The sequence below is a fragment of the Egretta garzetta genome, unplaced genomic scaffold, assembly GCF_000687185.1.
Source record: "Egretta garzetta isolate BGI_Z169 unplaced genomic scaffold, ASM68718v1 scaffold94, whole genome shotgun sequence".
NCBI lineage: Eukaryota > Metazoa > Chordata > Aves > Pelecaniformes > Ardeidae > Egretta > Egretta garzetta.
In genome coordinates, this window is record NW_009259683.1 from 3,468,966 (window position 1) to 3,490,842 (window position 21,877).

The window sequence follows — 21,877 nt, forward strand, 5'->3', positions numbered from 1 at the left end:
CATCTTGAACTCAGCCTTCTCTGCCACAATCAGAATCTGAGTATTTAGATCAAAAGAAAGTTATGAAAGACTTAAAGTAACCTATTCACTCACTCAGTTTTAGGAGGTAAACTGGCAATTACCTGGATCTAGTATTTTTTGGTTACCTCAAAGGTTTGCAACCTCAGAGGGTAATTTGTGGAACAAAGGCTCCTCAGCTGAATAACTCTAGCACATTAGTAAGCTGAGATGAAGTAGAAAAGTCTTCATCTACTTCTACTCTCAAGACACAATTCCATAACTACAGTAGAATGACTGAAATCCATCTTACTGTATTTGCAAAGTAACCATAACCAAGGACCTACATCAACAACAAAGGAACTAATACAGATTTTATGAGCTGAGCATAACTCAAAACAGATCTGCTAATCATTCTTTTTTAGGCCCTCTGAAAGAGGCAATGGATATAATCTTTGTTTCCTTCAGACTTACGAGCTTCAACCAACATGCCCAATACAGAAGTGCCCCACACAATTCATCTATATTGATATCAAGATAAGTTTTAAAGGTAAAGAATATTTAGGCGTTTGAGCAGTAGCTGAAGTATGAGAGGACTACTAACATTTTATGAAAACCGTGACAATCAGTCCTTTTTAGATAGTCTTTTAGTAAGCACTACTAGTACCAGTCCAGTCTGTAACTCTTCAAGGTATAGTGTCAAACTATCTACTTCCCAACGGGATAGACATGTTAAAGTTCAAAATATAGGCTATCAATCATATTTAGTTTATGTCATCAGCCAAATTTGCCACTCCATAACATGAAATTAACTTCCACATGATCGCATAAGCAATCTACGATATAGTCAGTAGTTGAAATGAGCCAACAATAAGGTAACTGGATTTAAGCTTACTATAGAGCTACTAATCTCCAATCATATGGTGTTTTCTAGCTTTGCTGTATTTTAATACCTCTCATTTTCATCATCTCACAACCCCCACCACTAATAAACACACCCTTGCTCTTGAGCCTATCCCTAGGGTATGTATACAAAATCTATTAATCCTATTTGATGTCATTTGAATCAAATACAGACCTTCTATACCATAGTCTGCAGACATTCTGAATTACAACATAACCTCGATGTTAAAAAAAAAAAAAAAACCACCACCAGAAACTGTGAAAAAATTGATCTAGCAGCATTATCTAATTGGGATTTAGTAACATTTAAACCTAATTATTATAGCAGCATTACTTTATCTTCTTTCACACAGGTACAGTTCTCTGCCTTTTCTGTGCTAGCTTTCCTCTTGGAAGTAAAAGCCTGGTTGCAAAGTTCAGAAAACGTTATCTTCATCAGATGGGACACTTCATCCTCCACTAAAGGCAGACAGAAACAGTCAAGTGCGCAACAATATTTGGCTTCATTTGTATGATCCTCTAGCATATCTTTGCAGTGCTATTATACTCATCACTGAATAATGCTGCAGACTTAGGACGAGATAAATTTATTTTTTCTCTTGCCATAGCATAACTTTTTAAGGTTTACTTACTGTTTATCTTAAAGGTTATAAGACATTTAAAAAAAAAACATGCAATGGTGTGGAAGAGGCACTTGCCTTAACGCCAAGCTTCAGTCTGCAGCACTGATCAGTGATGGGTGTGATGACACCAACAGAGTGCATGCTGAAGTATCACATAAAGGAAGCTGAAGTTCATGAACGAGAGGGAAAAATAAAACATTGTTAAACAGTGAAAAGATGTTAGGGTGAAAAACACTCAGGAGCATGGAGACGCTAGAGAAAAACACACAACTTCTGTCTGTCTCAAAAATTCCTAGTTATATTTGGTTCATTGTTCTGAAAAGACACCCCAGCTCCTATAACATGGATAAAAGCAAAAGATCCTTTTATTTCCTGGGTAAACTTCTGGTTCCAATAATGCTGGTGAAAAATTACTCATTAAATTAAAAAATACAATATTTTAACCCATGAATAGTACTAGCCTTTATCCCTTAGAGCTCCTCTATTAATGTTGCAGTGAATGCTGACAATTTAAGAAAGCATTATGTGCTATTTGTTTACATGTAAAAACCCAAGTATCTAATGATATGCTAATTAATTTAATATCATTTGCCTCATTGTTTCTTAAAAAAATATACAGACCTGTGCTACGCTGAAGATATTCTCACTTTTCTATGTGCCCCTTCAGTACTGCACTATTTTGTAATCATCTCATTGTGGACTGACTGTCCCACTGTAAAGGTCTTACATCCTTTCTCACTTGACAGAGCAACAATGAGTCCTTTAAGCACTTCCAATGTAAACAACTTCTGAATAATTGAAAATCTTGCCTGAATATTGCTTTTTATGTTCATTAGCATTTTGTAAAAGGAAGAGTATTTCTGACAAATAAGAATCCTTCATTAGCCAAAAATACCGTGATTCTGAAACAGCAATACTTTGAGAGTATCAGTAGGTGTGTCACATTGAGAATGCACACAAGGTAATGACAGTCTATTTATTTATGGTACTAACCAAGGTTTGTTTAATAAATATTTAGCACAGACTCTGTTACCAACACAATTTCATACTTACAGCACTTGACACACTGCAAGAATATAGTTACATGATTTTGACCTATATTGAGGCCTAAGTCAGCAGAAAGTAAGACAAGTATGTAATCATTACTTCGACAGTACACCTACCCTTTCTTAGTTCTGGATAAGACTTCTCATTATTAAGCTGAACTTTACACCCACCTGTTAATTAATCTTGTCAAAAAAATCCCCAAGCCCAAACCAATCACTGAGATAAAATGTATCATTTTGAGGGCCCACCAAAAACACAAAAAGAACACGATCTATGATAGTCTCAGACTCTAAACATCTGCCACTATAGCAGATACTAACACATGAGCTAAACAGTTTCACCTGTCTTCTCCTCTCCTTGAGGAAAGGATATGTATGACTGCAACTGTTTCACAACATGCTTTCAGAAAGAAGAGCTATCAGTATGGCTCCCATGGCTGACTTCATTTTCCAGTACAACCCACAGATTTTAATTGATTAAAAACTTTTGTAAGTTTATTTTACAAAAATAGTCTTAATTTTTACTTCAATATTGTTTAGAGCTAGAAGCACTACCATATCCTTTGTCTTTCTATGAAATTGAGTCTTTATCCTTCAGGGAAGAGGTAATGGCAAAATGCTTTGAATGTGCCACTAAGTAAATATTCTATTATTCTTACATATGAAAATAAAGCATAGATTTCTAAAGGACACAAATATTCAAATAATCAAATGACTAGAGGATATGGGGTGAAAAAACGTATGTGAGAGACAAAGAGTAAACCAATCTTGGATTGTAAAGATTTCTGGAGTCATGAGTTACCTCTATCTAAGTGACATTCAAACAAAAAATTTACTTTAAGTATCTGGAATAGGTTAATAACTAACTAACAAGCAGCATCACCACATTAGAACAAACTGTAGGTAGAGACATCTCCATCAACAAGACATTCTCTTCATTACATATGTTCTACTGGTATAATCCCAACAATCAAGCTTGTTTGCATCCTAATTACAGCGATATCCTATAAGCTACCACTAAGAGGATATACCACTATCTTCTTGTAACTGTGCTACCATTCCAGTCAAATGCCATTGTATTTACATCATCACTGAACTACATAAACTCACCTAAATTGCTAATTACTAATGAGTGCTTTCTCGACTTTAGTATAGCATTATTCTAAAGTTACTTTTTCTTTAGAAAGCGGTTTATAAGATACATATGAAACTGGTCTACTGGTTTCTTTTCCTTTGTTTTCTTTCTTTAAATAGCAAGGACTGGTTGTAAAACAGTGACTCAATCCTGCCAGGTAAGGTTTCTCATTTTAGCACACAGAATTAATGCAAAATTATCCTAGAGATGTTTCCTTATTGATACATGATATATCAAATTAAAGAAATCATTAAATAAATAAATAAAGGCTCAATTATTGTGTGCCAGATTACTTCAGTACAAGGAGGACATTTCGAATCACACTTATCTGGACCTTTTTTCCATACTTTAAATTAATGCAAGGCAGATGTAAATCAGTATTTCTCAGTGTATTAGTTCTTCCTTCCTTCTTGCAAAATGTTTAATTTCCAGTCTCTAAAGACACAATTTACATATTTACTGATGTATAAGGGCTCAAGTTAACATTACAGCTGCTAACAGATGTAAAAATGCCTTATCAAATGAGATTTGTAAGAAAGATACAGCAACGCAAAATGAAAAAGCATTTAACACTTCAAGGTACTTATAAAACTGTAATTCCTAAAAGCAGTTCCTGATGTTTTTCTATTCTATGTTGAGTCAAAGCCAAAAGAAATCATGGTCCACAAACTGGAAGACGTAAAGTAACAAATTGATGTATGAGGTTTATAGATATGCAAAAAGTTTCAGGTTACTGCAAAACAGGTAAATTAATACATCCTCTTCATGTTAAATCCTCTTGATAATACCCACTTTGTCTTCTGAAGTGTATGAACACTTACATATTTGCATGCAGTGTATTAATCCCTGTGTTCAACTCAATATGAAAACACTTCTCAGTTGCTGTAAATTCATGGGAATGACTCTGAAGCACACGTAATGAAGCATGAAATAGGAAGTCACAGGTTAAAATGACCTTTCAAAACAGGCATGGTACTGTATATCGTAAAACGAAAGTCTTTCAAATAGCACGTAACGTAACCACAAAGGACTACTCACCATGTCATATGCTGTTACAATCTTTTTCAAGACCTCTGGAACAATCCCTTGGAGCTCCATTGTCGGATACTGATCATTGAGATTCAGTACTACCAAGGGCGTATTATCAGGCCCAACCAAACGCGTAGACACTGCCAAAATGCACTGCATAAGATTTGCTACAGGAGAGAGGCCACATAATTCTTTGAATGAAACTACTGCATTCTGCAAAAAGGAAAGAAAGAGTTTTCTTTACAGTTAAATGTGAACTTTAATGTCTCATTCTTTCAGGATAAAATACTTTGCTGTTATAGCTGAGCTACAATGTGGAATTATCACAGCTTTTCCCTGAAGAACTGTCAGTTTTCCAAAGCAACCAATATTACACATATATTTTACCAAAAATGATAAAAATTCAAACAGAATTCAACACTTGCCACAGAAAAAAAAAAAATCTCTTTAGAATAAGTATGTCTGGTCTCCATCACTACTAAAATTAACCACACAAATAGATGAATTCTAAAACATCCTGGTTATATATTTTGAAGAAATCTAAAAGACATTTCAAAGTAATTTTTAAAATGCCACCAAGAGAAACAAAGTATTAGCTGCTGAATGTCCCAAATAAGCAAAATGAAGTGGAAGGAGGAATTCAGCCAGCCCATTTGTAACTTTAAACATACCTGAACTATAGTCCAGACGTGCTGTGGATCTGCTGGCTCCCATTTGGTGTGATTCACAAACCCAGCACTCCACTACCGATGCCATTCCTATCACAGAATCACACTTAAGTGAATTTTTAAGGTACTTTAATATATTCTGTACCTTTCCCTAAAACTTATTATAGTTGAATTTTATATCCAATATGGTAGAATATAAAACCATACATTTAAACTTGAAGAGAATTTCCAGTATTAGAAATACAATGTGACTCCAAGTAGCCACTGAAATTCCATGATGGGAATATTCTCAGCACTGTAACGAATTTAGGATTTTTGTACCAAGTGGGAGCTGGTGATCTATGGCAGGTCTGGAGTTTGTGTTCCTGTAGGAAACAAAAACAAAAACATGGTATATTTAAGTTACAAATGTGCTCAGTGCTCCTTTCTCTCACGTCTTACCCAAGCAGGGTATCTGACATAGATTTTAATTTTAATCAAAACCACCTTCCATCTTGCAGGCACGGTTAAGACTCCTTTGTGGACAAGTTTCTTAGAGAGACATAATGCCAACGTTAATGCAAACAGGAATCAAATGTGAAATATTTTGCTGTCTGTTTATGAGACAAAATACTCAAAGTAGACTTTAAAATATGTATATATAGCATATTTATGCAAAATCATGTGAATACTAAATTACATCTACTACAGTCACTTACAGCGTACTTTAAGTAAATGTTCAGGAAACAGAAATTACTTTTATTAGCTGGACTACATCTTAATGAAACCAAAATTACATAGTTGAAAAGACAGACATTGGGAAGTCCATTCAAACAGATTTTGCTTGAGATAAACATTGTGGGTAAGCCATTATGAACAACAATTTTACAGAGAGGTTAATGAGGACCCAGGGAACATATATATATATATATATATAATATAGACTAATGGCAGGGCGGACAGAACTACGGCTGTAACTCCTGTCTTTGGACTTCCAACCCTATATCCCAAGACTATCCTTCATACTGTCAAGTAATTTAAATATGCAACATCACATCCAGTTTAATCACTCGTGTTATACTTTTATCAGTGATTGATATGTAACAACAAGGTATGACATCAGCTTTTGTCATGCTAACATAGTATCTAACAAGGAAGAAAATGGGCTAGCTATTTGTGTACAGATTCAAAGAAACCATTAAACTCACTGCTGCACACCTTTTTTTTCTCTTCTTTCATCTTATATTAAAAAAACCCCAATTTTGCTCTTTATAATCTGGCTTGTGGGGACATTATTTCTATACCATAAGAATTGTTAACAATTTAGAACGCAAAATTTCAGTAATACATAAATTAAACAAATCTCACATTCCCTGACATAAGTTGCTATTTATTTTGAGTGGTTTATTTACTTTTATTAGCTGTAAAACCTTAGTTACACAGAAATTGTGCACATTATATAATCTGCCAGAAAAGCTATGCAAAACTAACATTCCCTCATGTACCTAAAATATCTTGGTAGCATTTTGAGAGATGATAATGATGAATTTAGTTGATAGCACAACTTTCAAACTGACAGAATAAAATACATAAAATACCTTTTAGTACCTCATGTTCAAAGAAACCACACTGTAGAGCCTGTTTTCAACTATATCTGTTCTGGAAAATACTGCAGCACGCACGGTGAAGAGTTTAAAGTAGCTATAAAACCTATGTTTTCACTGTTTCCTCAAATCTTAGGTTCAGCTCTTCCTTCTTAGGTTCTCTTAGGTTCAGCTCTTCACCCATTGTGGGTGGAGTGAGCGAGTGGCTGCGTGGTGCTTAGATGCCAGCCGGGTTAAACCACAACAATTACATAAGAATAAGAAGATTTAATAGGTCAATTCATTTGGAATGACTATGCTTAATTTTATTGATCACTGCTAGTACTCCATCAGAAGTTTATAGATACTTAAAAGCTTTATAACTAAAACACCACTTTACAACTCTCTTTAATCTATGTCTAAAAGGGTTTAATTACCTGGAATCTTTATTGGAATCTCCAAGCAATGCATTTTTGAAGTGGGACCTCTTGGCTTCCACAAAACAAGCACCTCAGCCTGTACTTTTTCCTGAAATTCAATGTGTTTACTATACATAGCCTTTAAGGTAAGGTAATTTCTTCTAGAGGATGCCTTCTAATACCTTAGCACTAATTCCATGTATTTCTAACATATTGTTGCTAGGAAGAATCAGGGAAACCAAATGGTCTTTCTGAAAGTACTGCCTTCTATTTGGGAATGAGGAAAAAACAAAACCTCAGTGAAACTATGCTAAACATACTTTCATGTACAAGAAATTTTATAATAAGTAGTAGTCTCCTTTTTTAATCAGCTGTATTTTCCTGTTGCATTTCTATTTAATTTTTTAAAACTAAAATATTGCCATACTTTCCTCTAGTGTGTATCTAATGTTCCTTCAAAGACACAGGATGAGTCAACAGGCTTGAGTTCAAACACTGGAGTCATATTTCCAGTTCACATTCAACAAAATATGCATATGCACCCAAGGTTAACTCAGTAGACAGTATCACCTAAGAGGCTGCTCTGACATCAATTTTTAAAGCTGATCAGCACTAGACTCAAATAACGTGACTTACAAAATGCAGCAAGACTCTTAAAAGCATATATTCCATATGCACCGTAATACAAAAATACACAGAAGAACTGATAAATTCATTGTAAAAACTGTACCTGCATATTTTCTCTCAAATCCGTGGCATCCCGAATAGGTTGGAGAGCATTCTTGAACACTTCATCTATTGTTTTAATCCATAATGTTCTCATAGAAGCATATTCCCTTGATTTCTTGCCCTTCCTCACAGAGAGGCCCCGCTTATGAGGTTTCCCACCACCCCTTCGGTTAGTAATGGCCACATGCACAAACAAGGAAGCATGTGCTAAAATTTCACCAGTTAAAGACTGCAGAGGAACGTGCCGATAACCAGTCTGTAGACACTCAAAGGGAATAGTGTATTGCCCGATAAACTCATCCCCAATGTAATCATCATCCAGTACTACAAAACGCACCATAGCTAGCTCTGGTAAATTTATTTGAAATTCAAAGCTTTCATCAAAAATTGGATTATCGCCATTCTGATGCATAGTTTTCGTCCTTTGCTCTGCACAGTCGGCAGGGATTCCATGTATTTCAACATAGACATAAGGATCCACAACATCACCTTTGGCACCTGATCCTTTGGGTTTAGGAAAGTTTTGCCCACTAATGACTTTAATATGAAGCAGCTGAGGCGAAACTCCAGGCACGGTGTCTTTCGTATTCGCACTAAAGAAGGATACTTCTTCTCTCATGATAGCAGGACGAAGGACATAGCCACAGTTTCCATTTTGTCGAAACCAACCAATGTTAAGATCCATCATTAAGCCGGGTGTTTGAAAGTTCATTGCTACTATCTGACAACCACATTTCCAAAAGTCCTGGGGATTCATATTGCTAGAGTCAATCCTCATAGGACTGGGGAAAACTCTCGCAAGAAAACGTTTGTTATAATTTACAAAGTCTCCTGGGTTTTCATTGGCATATTTGCTAGCAAGCACTTCATTAAATGAGCATACTTCCCAGTACTTCTGGAGCTGAAAGGAAATTTGAAACTCTTTGAACTGAACTGATTTACATATGCTTACCAACTCAGAGAGTTCTTTGCAGAGCTGAAATCGTTTCCCCATCATCGAGTTTTGCTGTTCTACGCCCTCTTTCCCCACTCTCTGCGACATTTCTGCTCCTTCATCTTCATCTGTAACATCTCCCTCTAGTCCAGAACAATTAGAGGAAAGCTTCTTTGCTTTAATTAGTATTTTCCCTTTCAGTGATTCCGGTGATGGAAGATAAGACTCTTCAATGTTTGGAGACTGTGTATGTAGTTTGTCCCCCAAAATTTTCTTCATGTGTTGTACCATAACTTTCTGCTGCTTAATAGAACAATGATTTTCTAAACACAAAATAAGAGGGTATTCTGAAGCAAAAAATGCATACTTGTTAATAATGTCAATCACACTACGGAAGACAATCTGCGATGTCATTGTATGCCCTGTGTAAATCACAGGCTCATTATCCGGACCATCCCATACATCCAGTTCAACACTTCGACAACCCATTTTAAGAGCGCGAATGTAACCTGTGATGTCAGAAGGCCCTCGAAACTGGTCCTCTATCAAGTATGTATTATGAGATGAATTTATGAAATAATGAGATAAAGGTTGTTTCATATCTTGACACACTTTTTTATGTTCTGGATCAAATATGTGGCAGTCTGGTGAAGTAAGGTAATTCGTAAACCCATCTATAGAAAGACAACCCTTTTCCTGGCCCTCTTTGGCTGGCTCGTATTTCTGAATAATTTCAAGGCTTATTTCTTCCGTGACTTGTGCCATACCCTGTTCTGCTTCTAGAAACATCATGAGGTCCTTGGTATCTAAGAATTCTTTATTGCTTGAAAACTGAACCAACAGGAAATAGATTTCGGGTCTGGTACAAAGCTCATGAAAAACTTCAATAAACTCTTCTTTTGTTACTTCAGTACCAGTTTTTTCCTTGGATCTATGTAACTCCTTGAATTTCAGTTCAATTTTATTAGTTTTTAAACCAGGATTTAAGTCTTTTATAAACTGTACAGCATTACACAGGGGTATATGTCCCAAATTATCTACATCTGATTCACTGAACATTTGTGAAAGCCATGAAGTCCGCATATTATCTTGAGTACTTTCTATCATATCTAGAGTATGCTTTCCGTAAGAAATCAGGTATCTTAAGCCAGTAACCCAAATATTTGCAATGTCTGCTGAGTTAGCAACAAGATCTAGTGACTCATAGTTTTCTCCATATATAATTGAAAATGCACAGTCTTCTGATATCTGGTCATATATTCCATTGCTGCGAAAAATATCTGTATTTTTTCCTGTTCTTACTTCTTTGATTGATTTAATATCAATCTTTGCTTTTTCAGAATCCTTTTTTGAAGGTTCCCAGCGTAGAGACTGCATATCTGCATCTAAAAGAAAATATCGGTGATACACCCTAGAGTTGGATCGAATCTTTTTGAGCTCAGAGCCTTCAACCATCGCGTTTATACAGTCACTTGCACTGCTGATCTTTTTCTCAGTCGGCATACTGCTAAATGACACAGTCTTTTTCCGTTCTCGCTTTTGTTTCGTACCATCCTGGTAAACAAGGGAGAAAAGAAGAAAACATGTATCAGTATGATTTTGCTCAATGTTGAAATAGGTTTCAACTTACAGCTGAAAGTTCATAAAGTACTTCAAAGAGGTCTCACATCTGTGCAATGACCAGTAAGATGGAAATTCTTATTGGAATCATCACAAATGAAAATACTAATAATGGCTTAATATTCATTCTTGCCTATGTAAGTGATCTTCCAGTTGGGTTTTTTTATATATTTTGTATGAACAGAAAATTTTACAAAGCAAGTTTTGAATGCCAGTGAAATAATAATGCTGTATAAATGCATTTTATTTTATCAGTAATAACCTACTTACATAGACAATGGGTCCTACAGCCAAGGCAGTAGAAGTAAGCTTTCCTCTGAGTCCTTAGACAATCCTATAGATAGCTGTTGAACTTTGCCAGTACAGAATATAAGGCTTTAATACCATGCAGACAGGGTCCTCATGAACAGCAGAGAAACAGTAATACACAATCAACTACATAAAATCCATAGGACATGATCCTAATCTAAATATACAAGATGTTAACAGCACTTATTACGCATAGCTCCCTTCTCTACTGCACCCATCCATGTTCTTCCCACAGACTGCCCAGAGCATGGACACATCCATCCCACTCCTATACTAGGAAAACATCCACATTCGTCTTAAGAAGCTACACTGAAACACAAGTAACTGGACTGGAGAAGCTATAATTCACCGCAAGTTCTGACTTTCAGGAAATACGACAGTGAATCAAGAGGGAACCGTCTCAGACAATTAAACTTCAACTGGTCCCAAAGAAGCTGCGTATCATTAGAAAGAACTCAAATGGAAAATGCAAGACCTGGTCAGGAGGGGAAGCAAAAGTGATTCACCTTTGCTCTTAAAACAATGAAATAAACCAGAGGTCTTAGTTCACTAGAGAAAGCTTGGGTAGAAAACTGGATATATAAGCCATTTTAAAAAAAGGGAAAAAATAGCGTCATTTAGCTACCTCTATTTGCTGTTCGTATTAATTCAAACAAGTGCAAATAAATCTGTAATGGATCACTTAAGTATAATCAATTTCATGACAAAGAACTGAATTTAAGAAAACTGTGTGCTTTCATTATCTGCATTTTCTGAGATTGAAAAAATGCTTGCAAGTCCTTTTGTTTTTTTTTTAAAGCATCATGTGTCTTGATAAGCTAACTTTTAGTCCGAAATAATACTTCCATGAAATAATCTTATAATCCTTTTATGTTAGTTACCCTATTTAGAAGTGTTCTTCTTACACTCCAGCACGGCTCAAAAAATTACTTTTCCAGCTTTATACAAAAAGAATGTTGATTTTCCCTCTAAGAGTTTTCTATTTGAAGTGTGTTCCAGTGCAAATCAGCATTGCTTATATGGCAGAAAGGAGAGGGAAAGAAAACTTTCAATGATTGCTACGCTGAACAGATGTTCAAATAAAAACCATCCATTACAGAATGCACTTCCACAGTTCAGGGCATAGGTACTGTGTGTTTAATTTCATTAAATTAAGAATGCAGAATTCTGTTTCTGGAGCTTAATTTATAAGCATCCAAAAAGCCTTTCACTGAAAACAATGACTAGGTAAAGTAAGCAGACTTAGTATTTGCTGTTCTGTGTTTGAGAAAATTAATCAACCATATGATTCTTGCACCTTTAATGACAGCAGAATTTGCTTTCCACAAGTTCTCAAGAGTCCAGTAAAAGTGAATAACCCTACAGAGGACTGTTCTATTTCCAACTCCAGGTCAAACACCTGCAATGGACACCGCACAGGGTTGACTCTTGGAATCTCATTGCATATAGTTTGGGCATGAGGATTGCTTTCAAACAAAAGCAAATTTCCTTAATTTTAAAAGAAATAATAAATTTAAAAAGTGATTTTTGTTAACAAAGATTTCTGTTCTATTTTAAGTCTAGCTTCTTGTCTAGCTACCTGTCTATCTACATATCCTAACATGAAAAAGTGGCATGGGACAGCCCCACAGAAATGAGCAGTATTTTAGGGCTTGGAATGAAGCTTGGAATGCTGAAACTCCTTAATGCTCCAGATTTCTCAGTCACAGATCTAGGAGGGGAATACATTTTCTTGAATTCTTCAGTGAGAGACAGCTGACAGATAACATCCTGACGCCAGAACCATCAAGGCCTGGGAAGTGTTACCTTGCATGACCATGATCAGTATTTCCAAGCAGAAGGAAGGTCTATGCCTTTCTCCTATGGTCAGGATTGCATCTGATGCAAGATACGGAATGGCAAGGGAGAAAAAAAACATGCCAGTTCTTGATGCCATCTGATGTAAATAGGTCCATCTCAAGGCAACCCCGTTCACAACTCTAGTTACCTAAAGACTGAACACAGATCGGAGGAGTAATCTACCACACCTGCAAGACTATTTTGCTCGCCTGACAGATGAATTTGAAGCCAGTTCAACAGTATTCTGCATTTCTGCACGCTAAAGCAATCTCACCACTCTGCTTTCTCCTATAACGCTGGTAGTAGGCATCACTGTCAGAATGTGACTCTGATGACAAATTTTAAAATACTCATGTGAGTTTCTCACAGCTCTGAGCTTCAGAGCACCCCTCCTAAGTTTTTGCTTCTCCAGAGATCAATGATCCTGAGCTACTAGTTTGCCTGTGCAAGTCCCCATCCTGACAGAGACATGGCAGCCACAATCAATCTGCATAAACATAAACAGAAGAACTTACAGGATATTTTTCCAAAGACACTGGCCAGAATTATCTACCTGTCTGAATTACCCACCTTCCTGAAAAGAAACAGAAAAGAAACTCACTCACAAGCCGAGAACGTAATTGCACAGAGTGTGCACAAACTGTATGAAACAGGTTTGTGAGCCTCAGAGATACAGTCTGACATGGAGAAGGAGGCAGATATATTCTGCTATATGATATGGAAGATTTCACCCTGCAAGTGGGGTCACATTCATGAACTGGGTCAGGTCTCTCATTGCCTTAAGTCTGTCCTGAATCAAGAAGTCTTGCACATCAGAAAACTGCACGTGTCTGAATCACATGAAACTTACAGTGTTCTTGATGCTGTTCAAGATGCTTGAAGTGAGACTGGCTCTACAGCGCAGATGCCTAATTCTGTTCACGGCAGAAGCTACAAATTTTGTGCTGAAACAACTTGCAGAGTTCTTCTAGGACCTCTCACACAATGAAGACCACGTCAATCTTCAGACTATAGCAGTTACTGCCATCATAACTCAGGACTTCCCCTGAAGACTGCCTGTTCTTCAGAAGACTTTAACATTGAAACCAGAACAACCACCTCATCAATACATTTCCTAAAACCATGTGTGCCGCATCCTAGGTCACCTGCAAGAAGTTTTGAGAAACAGACCAGACCACAGATAAAACTGTTGTGAAACTTTGCTGATACCTGCTATAAGCAACAACACAAAGAGTTCAGTTTATCCAGGAGTTTGTAGCAACAGAAAGCAAAGCATCTAGCAGTTTAAAAACCATAAATAATCCCAACTGACATCTACGGCACTTAAGAGACAGAGACAGCTGGAGAAAAAGGCTTAAAAGAGCAACCAGGGAAGAGTATTTCCATGATAACTTTTTTTTTTAATTCCTCTCAAGGTACAGACAAAGAAATGGTTGTGTGACTAAGACAGTACCACCTACAAAACAGAATTCTGGAGACAACAGAGAATCTTGAATAGGATGCTGAGAGAGATGCACATCATTCCCAAACAGCAAAGCTTTTTATACATGCAACTTTATGATACTGAAGGAGCAGTCCCAATAACCATGGGTACTGGTAAAGGGTGGTGGTGGAGTTCAAACAGAGATTTGAAATGTAGTAGATCAGGATGACAGAGGAAACAACCGATAGTGCAAGGGTTGCAAACATCTACTAAAGGAAATGATGCAGAGAATGAACTTTATAACCTGTAAATGCCCAAATGAATCATGACCCAGAAGACACCATAGGGAAAGCAGTACTTCAAACAACGTTCAATCCCAGAGTTATCAAGAAGTTTAGGTACTGTTCGGTACAATGGAATCTAGAACACTTTGGGAAGAATCTTATAGCCCAAGGCAGGGGCCTGCCACCCCATCCCGAGGTGGGAAGTGAGGGGCTGCAACCGGAGCACTGTGCAGGACAGTCCTTCCATCTGCCAATACAGAATGGTCCTTACATTCGCCACAGCAAACTTCAGAGACAAGTGTCTGCAGTCCTGCCTCTCTCCACAACTACAGCAGCTACCTGTAGCTTTGATGCTGTAGTTATGCTAGCTGGGATTTGAAGATTAAAGCCCCTATCTGCATTTAGCCCACTGAGGTACTCCTTTTGCAACAGAGGACTTTACAAAGAAAAGACAATGATAACAAGAGGAAGTGGCAGAATGGCAAATTTTTAGAGCACTCGTCTGGGAAGTGAAAGTCCCTGATGTCATTACTCCATAAACATTTCACATGGTGACCCTGAATAAAAAATGTATAAGCAGTCCATGCAGCAGGGACCTGAACACTGAGTTTTGCCCTCTCAGAGGAATACCCACCTCCGCAGGTCACAGATCCTACTGCTTCTCATTTATGCTCTAACCACACAACATTTCCATTCGTGTTTATATACCAGAGGCTCGTCAGAAGCGTGGAAGGCAGCTCTGTCCTAGTCTTGGGAGCGTGCAGCTGGCACACGAGGAGCTGTGCATTTGAAAATCCCTAGCCAGGACTAGAGCCCAATCGCTCAATGAGTCAGTGAATGCTCTGCCAACCAAGCAACTACATAAAAAATAGAGCACAAGACACTTCCCCTCAACCCCAGCACCTCACTGCAGACTTTCTGACTGTAAATGGCCGAGCTTTGACAACACGTGAAGAAACTCACACACCTTGTGGCAATGATGGCACGCAGTCTACAGGAGCCACACTCCCAAGAATACCTACTTGGTTAATCCCAAACAGGCTTTGAAACCAAGAAGGATGCTGAGCCATTCAGCCTAGCAAAGATGGCAGTGTCCGTACGTATGTCTAGTAACAAGACAGCGATCATGCATAGTGTCTCAAGAGCTTTTAAATAAAGCAAATTTTTTTTTGCATCTAAATTCTGAATTAAGTGACATATTTGTGAATCTGAGGGTCAGTGTTGTGGCAATACTCTGAACAATGACTGGTGACTAGGTGAGAACACAGGCCATGCCTAAGTTTGGTGTTTTTTTTTTTTTTTTTTAAATCACACTATTATTTATGTCATACAGCGTAAAAGCTGTCTTAGAAGTAATTTAATGTACACCTGTAGCCAACAGTTGCAATACAATTCACTACTTTACGACAAGAACAGACAGTCTAATGATCTTCATGATGAACATAGAGTGAACTACCCTTCTGACACTTGCTTTTATAGCACATGTGATACTTAAGTAGCCGATTAGAGTATGAAAACTGCCTGTCTTCATCAAATGCAATTCAGCAGCAATTGCAAAATCACCTAGCTTAACAGCATGATGGATGACATAAGCCTATTTCAGGAAGTGGTTAGTTACAAAAAAAAAATAAAAAATTAAGCTTTGTTTATTTAATTAAGATTCCTAAGCATTTTTCTTCAGAACCCTGCAAAACAAAATCCCTGAACTTTATAGATTTTCCTTCTACTTGAGAAAGCATTCAGGTTTGTCTACATATAGTTAGGTCTATTCAAAGGAAAAAACCCACAGAGATTTAAGGTGGTATTTTAAAACATTCAATTTCTGAATGCATTCTAATAAAAATATTATAATCAGCAATTTGTGCTTTTCCAAGGTTTCACCTGTGGTTTTAGTGATATAAATGCAGATATAGATCAGACAATGAGTTACAAATATGTATCATATTATCCTTCTCTTCATAAGTATTTTCATTGCAAAAATATTTATGGTTTTCTTTGAAAAAATATCATTAACGGATACAGTAATAATAAACAGGATCAATTATTTTTGCAAACACACAAAAAAAAGAATTATTACCTATAGGTTGCCTACGTACAGCTGCCAGCTCATTCCAGAACATAACACGCAGCATTATAAAAGAAGCTAAGCAGGTTTTTGTGTGAAGGAGACAGTAGAAAAGAGGAAGAAAAATAACAGGTAACTAAAATCAGCAACATTTCATCTTTTGTTATACAAAATTTAATTTAGCACTGATTTCAAAAGTTGCATGCAGTTAAAGGCAGAGTGAGAGTCTTCTCTGGAAGAGGGTGGGGAAAAGGGAGAAAGGGAAAGGGAAAGAAGTGTGACAGTGGGGCAGGAATGGCATTTCACTATGCGATGTCCATGAAGGTGGGAGGTCTACATCCGTGGTGCCCCTCTCTCAGCCTAATTCTCCTGGAATCAACAACTCAGCAGAAGAATCTGCTGACAGCCACCACTCAGCCTCTCTCCTCTAGTCAAGTATCTGCAGTCTTCCTAGTCACTACCTTTTAAGTTGCTATTACTAGGAGATTCTTACTAACACAGTGACCCAAATTCGCTAAAAGGGTATTTGCTTTATAATGCTTTAACACAGCTGTCCAAGGCTTGCAGAGCATGTGAAAACCACAAGAAGAAAAAGCTCTCCAAATAATCAGCAGATCAGCTAACAGAATCCCAAACACTTCAGAAACGGCACGTATTAAATCACATCATGTACAATGGTTTCTGAATGGAACTGTAGCCACTGCTCAATGGTACACAGCACTGAGCAGTTGTATTTAAGATACAGTAAAGAGTTCTCAACTGAAATAATAGGCATTTAGGCAGGAGACAAAACAGCAGCTATTTGGAAAACACAGGGCCTCCCACTCATAGTGAATCACACTGTATTTGAGCTCAGCATTTAAATATTTTTCCAAACTGGTATTCATGTCGTATCTGCTGTTTGCAGAAATCTTTTAAGAGAAACCTATTTTTTCAGTTCATGGTGGGTTGACCCCAGCCAGACCCAGTTACCCAATGTTATAAATAACAGTGAGGGGGGAAGAAAAACGAGGATTAGCTGTACAAGTAACAAGTAATTTTTTTTTCATCTTTTTACTAGGAGCATTCTATTATTAAAGGAATATGGACACAAGGGCAAATCTTAGCTCAATATTCAAACAAAAATTATCTATTTTGTTTCAGATCAGCTAATTGCGTGGTTTCATGATAAAGTTAAACCAATTCCCTCTTCAAAACATTAATTTTCTGTCCTGTCTCTTCCTCCTCCTGCCCCAGCTGCATCTCCCTTCTCCCCATCCCAGCTCCTTGGGCCTGCATTAGCACCCGTCTGACACACAGTAAGTGAATTCACCTCACTACCTCAGGAAACAAAAAAATCCCTTTTTTGCTGAATTAAGTATTCTGCGATTTTAGTGAGCTGAAACAATCTGCCATGTGATCAGGTAAGTATCAGAGCTGGTTCAAAATAACCACTAGAAACAGGGAATTGGTTAAAAATGGGAGGAAAGACCAGAACCACTTACTTTTATCAAGAAATCAATTCCACTAAGATCAATGCAGTTGAAACTGTTCTGTTGAAATCATATCCTATCTGACCTAACGAGAGAACTTTTTATGATTAGGGAAAGCAAAACCTCTCATTTTGGTCCATCTCACAGAACGTATGTCAATAATTTCATAAACATACTCAACATTAAGGCAAGGTGTAAGAAAGAACTACCAACACCATAAAAGAACAGAATATAGGTTCTCAGGGCTCCTTTGGATCATTTTGTTCTGCCTCACTTCAAGAAAACAGGACGCCAGAAAATTCATATTAAATGATTACACTACCTATTAGAAAGAGCAGAGAAAAAGGGTAGCCTGTTTTGTCCTTGTTGCTTTTAGATCAGACAATTTAACTCAGTTAAAGACTGTGCCTGCGATGAGCAGGGAAATAACAGGATATGGTTTTGCAAATAAAGTCTAGACTAAGGCTTTCTTTGTAAAACTTCTTACAGAAGAGCTTATTTACCCATTTGATCAGTTTGCCAGGAGTAAAGAAACTATTTTTTTAATATTTTTTTTGTGTTGCTGTCTAAAGTATCCTTAGGTTCTTCAAAGTAGAAATGCTCTCGCACTATGTCGCAAGGGAGCTTTCCATGAACTTCTGCTACGAGGCAGATGCTTCTTCCACCAAGATGCCCAAGACATCCACAGGCATGCTGCCACTTGCTCTTTCTCACTCCACTCTTAAAGCTGATGCAAGCTGAGCAAGGTAGGAGAATGTCCTAACTCCAATGCTAAAACTTGATAAAGCAGCATGAACACAGTTTGTGTTTCTGTTAGTGTTTGCAGGTTCATCTTGGTTAAGTCCTATGAAGAGAACTAAAAAAGAAATAACAGCTTGCTTAGAAAATGTTCTTCAGTTAAATAACAGAACAGTGATTATACTGAGCACTCCTGATTTTCCTTGTTTCCCACTGGTGCTCTGCAGTTTTAATTCTGAGCCTCAGTTTTAACCTTAAGAGGCTACATAGCAAAATAGTTTAGCCATCTCTTCTTGTATCTAATGGCAAAATGTACGCCTGATCTCTTGAGGATCAATTAACTAGGTTTTCAAATACAAATCAACAAATCAAAGTGGTATTTCACTATATTAATTCAGCCCACAAAAATCCTTACTTTTTCAAAAGAAAGGAAACAATCTGATATTCCTTAGTCTGCTGAAAATAAAGGAGATGTAACTACTTACACTGTTTGATTTTGACCTAAATTTAAAATATCAGCTATAGTAACTAAGACTTCTGCATCCTGCGGTTTCATGCTGCCAAGCATGTTTGCCTTACAGCAGCAACTACTGCCACTCTCAGAAATGCGGTTATGTTCATAATGGCAGAACTTGATAATAATATAACTGAACATTAAAATACGGCAGTAAAAATTACATTCAAACACCACTGAGGCCTTCTTTCAAATGTAAGTACATCTGCATATTTATGATATTAAAATAAAGGAGTATTTTGTTTCAGGGGTTAATTTACAATACAGATGAGAGGGGAAAAGACAAAAAGACTAATCTCAAAAGAAAATATGTAAGAAGCATCTAAGGAAACTGCCCAGACTGCTGTGAGCACTGAGAGAGCCAAAGCCTGAGTTATGCTTGGCATGAATGTCTAAGTTTTTAATTTTATTGAGTCAGTTCAGGCTTCTGGGCTGCATCTCCAATGGAGCGAAAGAGTTTTCACAAACTCAAAAAAGCAAAACATGTATATTTCAGATCCAAACAAGCAATAATTTAACCAAATTTGTATAAATTACAATAATCATTTATGAAAACCAGCAGCTACTATGTACTGTTCAGCCTTAAACTGAGGAAACTGCATTGACAAAAAGTTGTTAAAAATTAGGTAATGGTGTGAAAAGGCTAATAATCCCAGATAAGTACGTAGAAAGTATTTGAGACTCCTAATTTCTCATGTACTAAGAAATTATACCTGAACTATGGCAAACACACCATTTTAACTACTGTAGAGAAACTCATGTTTTATTATAAGCGTATTTTCTTTCAGCCATCAATGATCAGAAAACTGAATAATAGTTATATATGCTTTCAGCCTGAAGAGTAACTGAAGATGACAAAGCTGACAGTGCAGAAGAAGCTACTGGAGATTCTAATGAGCAAGCTGGCTCAACAGATTTCAGCATGGCTGAGGAGTGAAGAAGCCTCTGAGTCTTTGCTGTCACCCTTAAAACCAGCCAGATGCTCTTTCATGCACAACTACTTAAATTCTGAGCATTTTCATTTTCAGTTCTGCAATAATGTTTTAAATACCCAAATATTATATCTAAGATACACTTTCATGAACATTTTAATCAAGACCTATCGACAAGATTTAATATGCAGACTACTACAGCAATCATTCTGAGGATGAATCTCAGATTTTTTTCAAGTATTCATAGCTGCAAGTCAATTGCACTGGCAGAAAGCACAGCATTTTTCCATTTCTCGTTTCAGGCATAAACAATTTGACTGAATTGGCAAAATAAGTAACTTCCGTAACACAGCTGTCAGGCTTCACAGCTTAAAGCAAAAATACAGCATGTGGATGACTTATAAAGATAACAGAATAACTGCATTTAAAATTTTTGTCATTTCAGATGCAGCACAGACTCTGCAGAAAGCTGCTTCACCTCTCCCTGTGCTGCTCCCTTCAGCATCAGAGAGAAAAGAGAAGCCCACAGCAGGACCAGCAAGAGGTGAATGGGAGCACTAGCTCAAGCCTCCCTACCCTTTCCCACTCCTGTTGGTAAAGCCTTCCCAGCAGCTTTTCTGAAGTTTCCCACAGACATAGGGCTGGTTTTGTTTTGTTTGCCTGGATTTTTTTTACCAGCTTTCCTACCTAGCAGGCCCCAGGCACAATCCGATCCGATTCCAACCCACAATTTCTGTGCAGATTTGTGCAAACAAGGTGTGTTTATCATAAGTTAAATAATGCTGTTTCTATATGACTTCCAAATAAGCAAAGTAGAATTAAATGAGGCTTTGAAAAATTTGACAATGGTGCAAAAAAAGCAAGACTCATTGAAGGTATTTTGAAACATGAAGATGGAGGTGGCAGTCCTCTGTTCACAAAATGGGGAAACTGTTATTAATGTGCCAGCCTCTCAACTTTTACCCTTAAGAATCAGTTCACGAACCTAACTTTACATCTTTCCTAGCAAATTAAACTACTTCAGAAGAACTTAAGTTTTAATTCTTACAAGTAACATCATTTGTATGTATTTGTATGTGTGAGATGCATTTCACACTTTTGTATGATTTTAAATGGTAGAATTGAGAAGACAAGCAAGGAATCCTTTGAAGGGATCATGCTGAATGACATTTTCAATGCCAAGAGGGAAGTTATTTTCAGTGAGGGCTGGGGTGCCCAAGCCCTTCTGCAATTAACTGTATTCAGTTTCATTTTATGAATATCAACATTCCTATGTTCTGCATGTAACCTAGAGCTAAGGGAGACAAGAGGACAAACCATCTGACAAGAACAAGCTTGTAGAGCACATATCTTAGGGTGCCATCACAGGTACGTACCCTATGATGCAACTGTAGTTACATAAATTTAAATACTAAAAAAAAAAATGATATGGGAAAGGACATCTTACTCCATGCAGGCAACATTCATATTCTTCAATGCCGCAAATGCAGCCAACAAATGAAAATAATTGTGTTTATTATAAATGACTAATTTAGTCAGAAAGCAGAATCACAGAATCGCAAGGGTTGGAAGGGACCTCGGGAGATCATCCAGTCCAACCCCCCTGCTAAAGCAGGCTCTCCTAGAGCATTCTACA

The 21,877-nt window shown here is 37.2% G+C and overlaps 1 protein-coding gene across 1 annotated transcript in view; it reads right to left on the minus strand.

The window, feature by feature from the left end:
- PLCL2 (phospholipase C like 2) overlaps positions 1-21,877 on the minus strand; it is a 103,892-nt gene that overhangs the window by 36,029 nt on the left and 45,986 nt on the right. Inside the window, exons 2-3 of the mRNA XM_009638639.2 lie at positions 8,113-10,599; positions 4,743-4,946 (exon numbers count right to left, since the gene is read on the minus strand). Of these exons, the coding sequence (XP_009636934.1) occupies positions 4,743-4,946; positions 8,113-10,548 (2,640 nt within the window). The 5' untranslated portion in view covers positions 10,549-10,599. The remainder of the gene's footprint in view (positions 1-4,742; positions 4,947-8,112; positions 10,600-21,877) is intronic.